Here is a 14260-nt window from a genome sequence, read left to right on the forward strand (position 1 = left end):
GGGAGCAGGGGGGGGGGTGTTCTTTTCCTACCCACCACTGTAACAAAGCGGAAACGGGTGGTCCCTCTACCGATGTTCTTTCGGCAGTTGCGAGCATCTTTCTAAAGCGCTGTTGAAATATTTCTGACCTCAAAAGCAATTTCCTGTGTTAAGTCACACACAAATCAAATAGAAAAATTTCCATTGGAACAAAGGAAATAATTTGTGACATTTTCTGTGTCGACAATTTGAATGCAACAAGCCTCCGATTAGAATTTGGAGGTAGATTTATTTTTTTTTTGCATTACTCTTTGTTTCGTTTTTTTTTTTTTTGGGTGAACCAATAAAGACTCTTTCAGTTCCCCAAATAGAAGTTGAGAGCTTCGCACACACCCACATTTAGCGACGGCGCTGATGGAACGCAAGCGGTTGAATTTAAAGACTCAGCTCAAGCGAGTCCCAAGTTAAGATGAAATGAATGTTTTGTTGTTTTTTTTGGAATGATTCGCCCTTTAAAAAATTGTTCTTGAGAGAATTTCGGCAAGACTATGTTTCTGTGCATCAATAAGGAGAGAAAAACCCCTAAAATGACACACATCACGTTGAAGGTTTTTCTACTTTGTGGTTTGCTTGAAGGTAAGTAATTTGTTATTAAAGTGTTGTTAATTATGATTTTATTTTTTTTTACAATTATCTATATATTTTTTCCATTCAATAATGATAAATATATTTTTTTCCGTATCACTTGTAAATGTTTCTCATAAAAAGTACAGTACATTGGATAAAATTGCGGTTTATATTTTTACTATATTTACAAATTACATTTTCAAATTAAAAGTTCAATATGGATTCGAATTTTGTACAGCGAGTATTATTTTTTATGCTTTTTCAAATTTCATTGTAATTAAATCTTAGCATTTTAAAAAAGTGCACTAGACCCAAATATTTTTTTTAAAATGTATAATTTTTCTTCACCACTTTGAACATTTTTATTACACTAAATTTCTTTTTCAGGAAATTTTCAAATCAAAAGCACAATATAAATTACTATATTTAGAATGCAATGAAAACTTTAAAAAATTGCATTTTTTTATTTTCTGATTTACTTTATATTTATTCTTATTGAGTCTTTTTTAAAAAATGATTATCATTTGGATTTCAGGCAGCCTGTGTCAGCAGTGGGCGACTATGTTGCCGTCATCCGTGCAGGGCATGAGTGGCTCGTGCATTCGTATTCCCTGCAGGTTCAGGATGCCTCCGGACTTGGATAGTTTCCTGGACCGCACCTGTGCCGCCATTTGGAGGCGAGGCTATTACAGGACGCTCATGTTCGACTCCAGACTTACAAGGGAGGAAAGTGCCTTACGGAATGTCCTACAGGGAAACCTCACCGGGAACTTGCAGGTCAGAATAAATGTTAACATTAACTATATACTATATTTAACTATATACTGTATGTATATATATATATATACACGCACACACACACACACACACACTCAAGCCTCCTCTGCTGCGGGGTACTGCTGCTGTACTTACTGAGTAAGGACAAAAAAAAAAAAAAAAGGTGAGCACCCAGAAAGAGTGGAAAAACATGTTTTCAATACTGGAGCCAGCTTTTCAGCACACTTAATATATACCTGTTAAATTAGTGTAACAACATTTTTTAAAAACATTTTTTTTAAATTTGACTTTCAATTTTAAAAATAAAATAATTTAAAAATAAATGCATATTAGTAGCGGCCCGGTAGTCGAGCGGATATCAAAATGGGTTGATTAACCCTTGTGTGTGCTCCAAATTAAAAAGGCCTTAAGTTACGCATTTTACAATTTTTGTAATGATGTATTTTGTGTTATAAAAACATTCTTTTTTTTTTCAAACACTCAAAATGTTCAGAGGCATCTGTGCTATCCATACATATATAGTTTTTATTAGTTCTTTGGGATTTTTTTATTCTTTATTTTTTGCAAAAGGGAAAAAAAAATTGTGTATGGAGGTCCCCAAGCAAGCCCTACTAACAATCCCGACCGGACGTGTTCATGTAAAATGCATTGGTTTGAAGCCTCCTGCAAAAAGGCAAACTCATTTGCGATCCTCTGGCGCCACCTAAAGGTTGCACAATTGGAATGACCTCAACCCACCAATGTGGCATGCTTACGTCTGTCCAAGCGAAAACAAAGCGATTGACGTAAAAATCGCGTGAAATGCATGTTTACACTTTAGGTTTACGATGCATTCAAAAATATGAATTATAATGGGTCTCTATGGTGCAAAATATGTAAATTGTGAAGATTACGGAATCAAAACCTTTTTTTATTGCTGCAATGCCTGAGAATTATCAGCCGGTGACGTCATGAAATTTAGGCCATTTTAGAACCCCCCCCCCCCATACGTTTCAGCTCTCTCGTGTTTTTCCGAATGCCTTTGCCTTTGAGTCAAAGACATAATTTTGAATTTATCGCAAACGGTGGACTACGAGGGTTAAACTACATAATTAATTTCTCTTGAACACGATATTAATTAGAATATCTATAATGTTGGTGATGTTATACAGAATACTTCACAAGTGGGTGTCTACTGTATTCATTCGGATATTTTCGCATTTATAGCCTACAATTGAAGTTTCTTTGACGTCTTTCCATTTTTGTTCCGTCCCTTGTCAGGAAAAGGACTGCAGCACCATCCTTGAGGACATGACAGAGCAGTCTTACTACTATTACTTCAGGCTGGACTGTGACCGTCTCAAATTCAGCTTTGACCAGAGCGTCTTGGTCTACATTCGAGGTCGGTTTTAAATTATGGTTTCAAGTCAGAGTGAGGGTGTCAAATTTCGGGTTTGAAGCCATGGTTAGTGGTTTATGTAAAGCCAGCCTGTATTGCGGTTTCAAACCAGCATTACTGTTTCAAATTATGGTGTGAAGTCAGGATTGGTGTTTCAAATTAGGATTTCAAATTAGGGTTGAACGTGACGGTCGGAAGCTAATATTGCGGTTTCACATTTTGATTTCATGTCATGGTTAGTGTTTCAGTTGCGGGGTTCAATTTCAAAGTATGGTTTCAAGCCTGGTTTATTGCTCTATATTATGGTTTCAGGATCATTTTAGGATTTTTAGACTAGGGGTATGGTTTCAAAGTATAGTTTGAAGTCATGGCTGGGGTTTAGCATTTGGGGTTCAAAACCAGGGTTATTGTGCGCAGAACAATAGGCGGGTAACCCTGGACGACAAATTCTTGTTTTTCTTCTCATGTGACGTTCCAGACTCAGCACCCGTGCCCACTATCATCCCAAACGAGGTTGAGGTTCAGGAAGGTACCGCGCTGGTTCTGGAGTGCTGGACGCCGGCTCCTTGCCCAATGTTGCCGCCACTCCTGACGTGGACGCCGCAGCTTGGCGACGTGACGGAGGTGGTGATAGAAGCGGAAGGGGAGATAGCGGCGAGGGTCATCGCAGTCATGAATTTCAACGCCACTTACCAACACAACAGACTGGAGGTGACCTGCAGCGCCATCTACAGGAGGCAAGCGGGACGCACTGAGGTGTCCACAAAAAGCTTGTTGAGACTTCAAGTTTTGCGTGAGTAAGTTTTTGTTATACCAATAACACAAATTAATATTATTTAAATTATAATTGACAGAATTGTATTAGTTTTCTATTTCATAATATATCGAAAATAATTAAATACAATTTCAAAACCAAACATTCCCTGTTTTGGGATAAGTGGAATTTCTGAGGTGTCTAATAAATAATAGCTCTCGCTCTCTCTCTCTCTCTCTGTCCCCCCTCCCTTCCTCTCTTGAACAAGAAAAAAAGAAAAACTTAAAAATAAATAAAGAAATTGAGTTTATTTCATTTAAAAAACATCCATCATAAATTCAAAAACATTTTACGTCAAAATTAAATTAACCCTCTAATGCGCCCTGCAACCTGATAAGTTAAATGATATGTAATTGACTGTGTCTTATTCTATAAACGTCTACAAATCATGAAATACATCACAATATGGAACTAAACGATATGAGAAAAAAAATATTTATTTTGAAGAGTACTCCATGCTTTCCTCTCTGGTTGTTAGAAGTGAGTGATCATTTTACTTGGGCCAACTTTACAAAATGTTTGGTCTCGATGTCACTTTGTACTTGAGAAGTACGTGCGTGCGTGGTGACGCGTGTATGTGCAGAAAGTGAATGAGGAAACAGAACCGAAGGGAAGTTGCGCACTGTATGTTACTTCATTAAAAAGTCTCCGTACATCCAAACTGCCCTGGGTGCGCAACAATGTAATTTACTCAATCTTGTACAAAGTACCTGTGAGTGATACTTGGGTAAAAGTGAATATTTTTCAAAATTGTAAAATATTTGAATTTGTTGTTGTTGTTTGTCCTTGGCGGATACTCCCTGATTTTATTTAATTTGGATTATTATTACCGTATTGGCCCGAATATAAAACAGTGTTTTTTGCATTGAAATAAGACGGGAAAAAGAAAAAGTGGGGGTCGTCTCATATTCGGGGTCTAGACCAATTCACGACGCTAGATGGCGCCAGATATCACTGAAGCGAATGCTGAACTTGTCTTCCCAAATCCAAGCGAACCCCTGTCACGAAGAATAAAGATAAAAATAGTGGTAGCATGACAAAGAAAAATAAAAAATAGCGGTAAAAAAGAAAAGAGAATTAAATAATAGAAGAGGTGACAGAAAATGGAGAAACATCGCGACAATCTGGAGAAAAACGGGTCGAAGATCGGCCAGGTTAACCAGCAGCTGAGGAGAAATTATGATGTCATTTACATTTCAAAAACCAGAAGCCATTCATTTACGAATGTGATAGCCTTTAGATTTGAATGAGGCAAAATAACATGCTTTTTCTCTCAAATACATTGTTATAATCATTGCTTTCAGATGTACTGTAATTATTTTCTGTATAAAAATTAATTTGTTGTTCAAAAAGTCTTTTTTTCAAACTTGTGTCTTGAAAAAGAGGGGGTTGTCTTATAATCAGGGCCGTCTTATATTCAGGCCAATACGGTATTATTTTTAAAAATATATAATATAAAATATTATTTTTTTTAATTAATCATTTAATATGTTTGTATTCATACACTGATTTTTGGTGTTGGTGGGCCAACCCGGTCTGTATCCCCAGTGAAAAGCGAAGGTCAACTTTTTATTTCAAAAACATAGTGCAGTAAAAGTCGAAGTAAAAGTATTCCTGTGTTCCTGTGTATTCCTTGTGTTCAGATGGTCCTAAGAATACATCTGTGAGCTACCCAGGCCCCGTGATGGCGGGCATGTCGGTCACACTAACTTGCAACACCATCGCCAACCCTGCAGTGAGGGACTACTTTTGGTACCTAGTAGATGGAGGTCACGTGACGCAAGTGGGAAGAAGGAAACGACTCATCATCGATGTCACGGAAGCCTCTCCCAGCTTTCAATGCGGGGTGATCAACAAATACGGAGTACAAAATTCATCCGTCATCACCATTGATGTTCAATGTGAGTCCACTTGAGAGAACGCACAAAAAAACGGTGATTGGACACCCATGGAAGACGAGCTTAGCTTGGTTCGGTTTTTCCATGTGTGGAATAATGCTGATGCTAATTGAAGACAACAGGAATTCTCCAACAAGATTTTTTTGTCCCTCATACTACCATTTCATAAAATTGCTCTAGTAAAATAATTTATGAACGAGAGTATCTCAGCTCATGCTAACAACTGTTATGCTAAAAACGCTCACACAGCAAGATGGCTAGCTGAGTAAAGAAAGCGCTAAAGGCAGAGTGATAATGATTTTCATGGTCAGCTACCCTACTAAATGCTAACAATTGCTATGCTAACCACCGATGTGAAGTATTATTATTATTATTTTTTTTATCTTTATTGAACAAGTCAGAATACAACTCTCAGCAAACAGAAAACAAAACGAACGTGCTACCAATACATACATATTACAAACGTTTAAACAAAAAAGAAGGGGAAAAAAATAGAATGAAGCCAGGGGATTTTTAGACAAAAATTCCAAATAAGGAGCATATAGCCAGAGTCTTAACAGCTTTTTTGTTTTTGGAATCCATAATAGAGCTCAGGTACTGCTTTGTTTCTGCTTCAAAAATTAAGAAAAGAGGTTTTGATTTATTCCATCTGCATTTGTGGATATGGAACTTAACAAGAATGATTATTAAATTTATAATGAAGGTTTGTTTAGTGTTTTTTTCATTGTCTTTGTAGAACCCAAATAGTACATTTTTCCAGTATAGCATAAAGTCAGTCAATATGTTCAATGATAAATCTGTATACAACTTTCCAAAATGTGTTGGTATACTGGCATTGCCAGAACAAGTGAACCATTGTTTCAGGGTACATTCCACAAAATGAACAATCAACAGAGATGTCTTTCTTGAACCTAAGAAGATAATGCTTGGTGGGATAGTATTTATGTATCATTTTAAAAGAGATTTCCCTTACTTTATTAGTCAGGAGGTATTTGTATGGGAGAGACCAGATTTTTCCCAGTGAAAAATCGGGTCTCGGGCCCGGCACGCTGTGGCACGCTAACCTACAGCAGCCTGGGAGGGTCAATATTCTCCCATCAACGGCTTTTGTGTACTTTGAAATTCAGTTGTAGCTCGCTAATTTCCGAACCGATTTTCATGAGGTTTATTTTTTGTTTTTGGTCAATGTTACAAAGTGTGCTATCAGTACAGAGAAGGATAACTTTAGTTGCCGTAGGCGCACTGCTCAAAAGCGGTGCGTCTTACCCAGCGCGTTCACATCTATGAAGCAACATTCGGCGAGATGGCAAACTCGAATTGAGAAAGCTCGAAGGCACATCAGTAAGGATTTAACACTCTGCCCTGTGGTTAGGTACCATTTGAAAGGACATCAGCTCAAACGTTAACATGCTAACGGTCATGATGCTGACATGCAACACTATTATAACCGGATGATGTTTTTGAAAACTCCGTAGTGGTAGAAATCGTCATCAGAAGTTCTTTTTGCTGCGTTAACAGTCCCTCCCAAGAACACCACGGTGATTGTCGAGCCGCCCGACGTGATCCTGGAGGGCACCCCGGTAATCCTGCTGTGCCAGAGCCAAGCCAAGCCGCCTGTGCACAACTACAGCTGGTCCATAAACGGCGGAGAGTACCTGGAGATCGGGGACCTCCTGATCCTCAACGCCGCCCAGCCCAGACACACTGGCGAGTACCGCTGTATGGCCAAGAACGCGGTGGGAGAGGACGCGTCTCCAGTCGTTCATCTGGACGTTCAGTGTAAGTCTGTTGGACGTTACCAATGAGTGACTACTGTGTTATTTGCTGAAGATTGCGCGACAAGCATGTGTCTGCAGCGGGCACAGTGGCCTACTGTTGACACGCGTGACAAGGTGCACACAGTTCTTTGTGTGCAAAGACTGTTTTGTTTCATATGCGTGTAAGGTTGTACTAATGTGTCATTTCCAGCCGAAGAAGAAAAAAAAAAAGTCAGTTTGCTCCAGACAGCTGCTGAAAAACTATTTCGGGGCCAAAGCTTTTTACTTTTTTGCCAGTCATCAAAGAAGAAATGAATACAAATGTATGGACTTAAATTAATAATAATAAACACAAAATATAGTGAGTATATATACAGTATATATATTAGCATTTGATAATATATAGAAAATGGAAACAATGTAGAATAATCCAATTTATTCTGTTAAATTTGAAAAATAAGTATAATATTATTCAAGCCACAACATAGTAATTTAAGTAAAACATCTAAACGGATTAAAAAAAAAGTCTAAGAGGAAAAAAAATCAATTGAGAAAAAATATTTCAAAACATTTGCAAAAAAAAGTTACATTAAAAATACACATTTTGTTTTATGGATATAAAAATAAATACATTACATGAAGAATATAAATTTTATGAAATTGTCTTTATCAAGCTTTTGGGGGGGGGAAAAACGATGCTAAATTGTACCTACTAGCATAATTAAATGAGCAGGACGAGGTTATGTCATATATTCATATATACAAGCACCTCAATTTAGTTTTGAGTTTGCTTGATCGTTTTTTGTTTATTTTTTAAAAATTTGTGTTTGCAGGCCATAATTTGCCTTGCAATTGTCGCCGCTAGAATAAAGTCAAATATAATGATGCAATGCCCTCGCATGTGGGCAAGGATAGCTGCAGTCTTCCATGCACTTCAGACACTCAAACACACAAATAAAAAATGAGGACACCTACAAGGAGGACACTCAAAACTCACGCCCAGACTACCTGGCCAACCTGACGCAGCTCGTCATCGCTCACTTGGCCACACCCCTTAAATGTACTTCGCTCACAATGCTAACCGACACACCGTTGTGTTTCAGATCCTCCAAAGAACACAACAGTGTCCATGTCGCCACCTGGTTCTTTACCTGAGGGCAGCACCGTGACTTTAAGGTGCGCCAGTGTGGCAAACCCGCCGGCCGTCAACACCACCTGGTATCGAGTGAGCGCCGGGGAGAAGACACCAATGGGCTCGGGACAGGAAATTACATTCAATGTCACAAAGCTGTCACGGGACACGTTTTATTGTGAAAATCGCAACGTTCACGGGGGACAGTCGGCGCAGCCGATTGCCATCGATGTCACATGTGAGCATCTCATTACCTTTAGCGACGTGAAATTTGGTAGACGTGTCTATTAGGGACAGATTGGAAAAAAAAAAATAGCAAGAAGCCATGCCTGAAAAATTCTGCCGTTTCGGGTCACTTTTGACCTTTGCCATGGGTCCTTCGAAGACCAACTCATTGTGGAGATTATGTCTCCTTGCACGGCCCGGTAGTCCAGTGGTTAGCACGTCGGCTTCACAGTGCAGAGGTACCGGGTTCGATTCCAGCTCCGGCCTCCCTGTGTGGAGTTTGCATGTTCTCCCCGGGCCTGCGTGGGTTTTCTCCGGGTGCTCCGGTTTCCTCCCACATTCCAAAAATATGCATGGCAGGCTGATTGAACACTCTAAATTGTCCCAAGGTGTGAGTGTGAGTGCGGATGGTTGTTCGTCTATGTGTGCCCTGCGATTGGCTGGCAACCGATTCAGGGTGTGCCCCGCCTACTGCCCGAAGACCGCTGGGATTAGGCTCCAGCACCCCCCGCGACCCTAATGAGGATCGAGCGGCTTGGAAGATGAATGAATGAATGAATGTCTCCTTGCAAGCAAATTTCTACAACATATCGTCATGCTGCGTGGGTTTTCTCCGGGTACTCCAGTTTCCTCCCACATTCCAAAGACGTGCATGGCAGGCTGATTGATCACTCTAAAATCGTCATGCTAATAACGTAACTTCTTAACACAATTTTTTGCGAAAGTCAGATTTGTGCAGAAAGTGTCTCTCCATAGTCCAATGCGCATGTTGTGAAAATATCGAGACAAAAGAGGAGTTAGGCCGTTATTAGCACGGACGATATACTAAACATGTTGGCCACACCAAATTGCCAAACATTTTTCGTTTTTATTCATACTGTGTTGGTGCAGCATAGCCTCAAAGTTGACTTGCGATAAAACACAAAAAATACAACTTTGAGGGAAATCTAAGCCACAAAAAAACTGCTTCACTTAGTAACGAAATTTGGTAGGCATCTGTGTTATGATAGACCAACAAAAAAAAATCTCAATCAACCCTGCCGGAAAAACAACAGGAAGTCTTCCATTTTGGTTTGCAGCGGTCTCTGTCGTATCCTTTGAATTGTTATTCAGTCCCAAAAGCCAGGTTCACGTAGCAAAATTTGGTAATCATGTCTATGATGAGTAGACCCACCAAAAAATAAATCACCAGGAGCTAGGCCTGAAAAGACCATGGTAGCACCCCTGGCAATTTTTGGCGGGGAAAGCATTTTTCACTCAGCAACATAAAATTTGGAAGGCATGTCTGACATAAATAGTACCACAAAAACGTCTGAAAGGAGCCTTTCCATAAAAAATAAAATACATCAAAATCTGCCATTTACTGTCTTCAGTTGCCCCAGAGATCCTGACATCCTCCCACTGCCAAGATGTGTCAGCCCAAACACGATGTACCTGCGACAGCCAGGCCAACCCGCCTCCCTCCCTCCAGTGGGAATTGTCTGGGGTGCTCGTCAATCACTCGGACAACAGCCCCATCACAGAGGAGGCCCTTGACAGCGCCACCCGGAGGAGCGTCATCATCATGCAACGCCTGGACGGCGAAGAATTTGTGTCCTCGTTGATTTGCGTCAGCTTCAACCCGTTTGGATTTGACACTCTTGCCTTCAACATGTCCTCCCCTGCTGCTCGGACAGGTCTCTTTTGTTCACACTTGATTAAGGTTGCTATGATTTGCAGGCATCACTCATGTTTGGGCTTTTTAGATGTGACGGTTCTGGTTGGATCTGCTGTGGGAGTGGTGACCATGCTTATCTTGAGTCTCCTGCTGCTCTTGTACATTTGCAGGTGAGCACACAGGCCACTCATTATGGTCAAATGTATTTGAAAACAATTATTTGAACGTAATTGAAAAAAAATAATTAATGTATACAATATTTAAAAAATGCTGTGTGGCAGTAATTGGCAGAGAAGACAAATGGCGTCGAGACAAACATTTTCCGAAATAAGGTTTTGGTTGTTTTTTTTTTTTTGTGTGTGTTTGTCCACCAGGAAAACCAAAGGTACCTTTCCCTCTAACGACAGACAAGCAGACAACGCCACAGACTTTTTGGTCACCAATGAGGTGAGTCCAGAGTCAGATTTAACTTCAAGAAAGTCAATGAATGACCGTCTGCCAAATAAATGTATTTAAATTGGACCCATACTTTAAGTTACACAATTTAGCCTGGCGATTTTTCGGTGCTAAATTAATCAAGTTTTGGGGCAAACTAGTCAATTAGAAAAAAAAATATATATATATATATATATATTTAAGGGAAAAAAAACTCTCATGACCAAAGACAATTTCTAAAATATACTCACGTTGGGAAGAAAACTCCTATGTCCAAATTTGGTCGATTTTTTAAAATTTCACAAATCGTTACTTTTGGTTCGTGCTAATGTGGGTAGGTTAGTTTTCCAAATGGACTGATTGAAAGCGTGGAAAATGCCTTATGCGCTTTGATGATGCAATGCGAATGGCTCAACAAACATGATTATTTTTTTGTTTCCTGAAAAGTGATCGTTTTGGAGATGGGTGGTATAAGCTTGATGCCAGCAAAATCACAAATTAAAAATACTCGATGACAAAAGAAATTCATTAACCCTCTGCCCCCCCCAAAAAAAATAAACTGTCAAGAAAATAACATTGAGCAATAAAACAATGCCACCATCGTGGTGTGCATTCCCACTCAATGCCCCATTCCTAAATGCCCGTTAAATCGATGCCTTCACTTCTGAATCCATCTTTGTGTGTTTACAGACCCACACTTCCGACGTCAACGCGATTTACGCAAACGACAAGGACTTGACCAAGGAGGCGGCGCCAGACCACGAGCAGCTGCACTACGCCGACGTCAGCGTGATCCAATTGCAGGCGCGCGACCGCGCCGAGATACGAGGGCTCTCCTCCGTCACGAGTGAGTATGCGGAGATACGACTGCGTCCTGTCGGAAGCGACAAGGGCGAGGAGCCGCAAGCGGATACTGAACCGGATCCAGAATCGGAGGAGGAGAAAATGGTGGCGGACACTCCTTCTGGACAGGAAGTGGCAAGTGAAGAGGTTGCAGCTTCGACGGAGTGAAAGCCATCAGTGGTTCTCAACATACAACTTACCTTAAAAACTTACCTTGATGGTACTTATGGGTGATACTGGCATGTATGTGCATGGTCGCATTCATAACCCAGAACAGCATGAACATGCTGAGATTTTTTTCCAGCCCATAATGTGCCCCCCGCACTCCCTTTCCTTCCTTAAAATAAACATTTTTTTTTTTCTCCCTCTTGGCTCATGTTTTCCTTTTTTCCATCTAAGAAACTCGGGGCACTGAGTAGCCTACCGCTGGCTTCCCATTCTGTCTCCCTCTGTTGGTCTTTGTTACTTTTTGGCTTTGGGACAGGTTGTGACTGTTAAAAAAAATTCCTGGTGTGCTTGCACATAGTTGGACAATAAAGCTGATCCTGATTCTGACTCTCGACTACATTCAAAACAAACACTGCCGAAGCCTCACAGATGACAGCTGACAATCACGTGTGAAAATGAAGGTAACGTCTTCAGACCTGAAGTGTGCGACGTTTCTAGGCTAAGTATCAGGAGCAAAAACCTGGTAGAATAGTTTGAAAATATCTAGAGCAACTTAGCCTGAATCCTTCAGAGACATCCTCAAAGGACCATGTATAGTAAGGCATTTTTTGCCGAAAAAAACCCGGCCATGTATAGTAAGGCGTTTTTTTGCCGGGAAAAAAACGACCGTGAATAGTAAGGCATTTTTTGACGAAAAAAAACAACCGTGTATAGTAAGGCGTTTTTTGCCAAAAAAAACAACCATGTATAGTAAGGCGTTTTTTTGCCAAAAAAAACGACCGTGAATAGTAAGGCGTTTTTTGACGAAAAAAACAGGCATGTATAGTAAGGCGTTTTTTGCCAAAAAAAACGACCATGAATAGTAAGCCATTTTTAGCCGAAATAAACGACCATGTATAGTAAGGCCTTTTTTTGCCGAAAAAACAACCATGTATAGTAAGGCGTTTTTTGCGGAAAAAAATGACCATGTATAGTAAGGCGTTTTTTGCAGAAATAAATGACCATGTATAGTAAGGCGTTTTTTTGCCCAAAAAACGACAATGAATAGTAAGGCGTTTTTTGCCGAAAAAAACAGGCATGTATAGTAAGGCGTTTTTTGCCGAAAAAAACAACCATGTATAGTAAGGCGTTTTTTGGAGAAAAAAATGACCATGTATAGTAAGCCATTTTTAGGCGAAAAAACGACCATGTATAGTAAGGCGTTTTTTGCCAAAAAAACGACCGTGAATAGTAAGGCGTTTTTTGCCCCAAAAAAACAACCGTGTATAGTAAAGCGTTTTATTGCCAAAAAACGCCTTACGAAACATGGTTGTTTTTTTTCGGCTAAAAACGCCTTACTAAACATGGTGGTTTTTTTGGGCTAAAAACACCTATACATGGCCTTTTTTTCGGCTAAAAACGCCTTACTATACATGGTTGTTTCTTCTGGCTAAAAACGCCTTACTAAACCTGGTCGTTTTTTTTCATCTAAAAACGCCTTACTAGACATGGTCGGGGGTTTTTGGGGGCTAAAAACGCCTTACTATACATGGTCGTTTTTTTCGGCTAAAAACGCCCAACTAAACATGGTCGTTTTTTTTTCGGCTAAAAACGCCTTACTATACATGGTCGTTTTTTTGGGCTAAAAACGCCTTACTATACATGGTCGTTTTTTTGGGGGTTATAACGCCTTACTAAACATGGTCTTATTTCGGCTAAAAACGGCTTACTAAACATGGTCGTTTTTTTTCAGCTAAAAACGCCTTACTATATACATGGTCATTTTTTTCGGGTTAAAACGCCTTATTATACATAGAAAAATACCGTTCAAGAGTAAGCTGCATTCCAATTTGGACTTTGTGTTCACTGTTAAATAAAGAAAAGTGCATTTTTCCAGTGTATGTGGAGTTATATGAGGTTCACAAATTATGACAATAAACATATTTTTATAACAGTCGTTGTTGAGACTTTTTTTTTTTACTTTGGGTCAAATATGGCTCATGAAAGATGTGGCTTAGTTGAGGTTGAATTCAGGCTGATATCAGGAACCTGTTCTGGCCCAGCTTCGGGTCGGAGTAGCGCCAGATATGGTTTTACAATGCGGCTCAGATCTGGGCCGAATGCGGGCCACATCACGGATGCCAGACGTGGGCCACTGCAGGACCATCATTCATTGAGGTATGTGGGCCGAGTGTACGTGCCCTGTCTGCCCTAGAGCTGGGCCAGACCAATTTTGCTGACTGGGTAATACAGTATGTACTGTAAACGCTCTTGACCAGAAATGTTGAGTTCATGTGCGGTTAAAGTCCAAACAGGACAGATGAATAACAAGCTGGGCCAGTGGGGAATGAGTTAATGACGACCCTGTGGGGTCACAGTGATGTTTTCTTAGCTGAGCTTAGGTATTTGAATGATCCCGTAGGATGCTAGCGGTGCGAGATTTGCCGCTGATGGACAGTGAGTGATGTTGGAAAAACAAAGTCGGCCTCGGGGGAATGCTAGTGATGAGTCTGCGGTCAAAGCGCTGTTGTCTCTTGGGAGAGATGGCTCTGACAAACAAGGCAACAACTGATCACTGTGTCATCATTAGT

The 14260-nt window shown here is 40.2% G+C and overlaps 1 protein-coding gene across 1 annotated transcript; it reads left to right on the forward strand.

The window, feature by feature from the left end:
- Positions 1–188: 188 nt before the first annotated feature.
- Positions 189–12077, forward strand: LOC127600817 (B-cell receptor CD22-like). Its single transcript, XM_052065636.1, has 11 exons — positions 189–615; positions 1142–1383; positions 2644–2764; positions 3240–3554; positions 5219–5476; positions 6992–7252; positions 8334–8600; positions 9961–10263; positions 10333–10414; positions 10619–10691; positions 11370–12077. The coding sequence occupies exons 1-11, from the start codon at positions 528–530 to the stop codon at positions 11688–11690; spliced, it is 2331 nt and encodes a 776-aa protein (XP_051921596.1). The 5' UTR covers positions 189–527; the 3' UTR covers positions 11691–12077.
- The last annotated feature ends 2183 nt before the right edge of the window (positions 12078–14260 follow it).

Source organism: Hippocampus zosterae, chromosome 5 (assembly GCF_025434085.1).
Source record: "Hippocampus zosterae strain Florida chromosome 5, ASM2543408v3, whole genome shotgun sequence".
Lineage (NCBI taxonomy): Eukaryota > Metazoa > Chordata > Actinopteri > Syngnathiformes > Syngnathidae > Hippocampus > Hippocampus zosterae.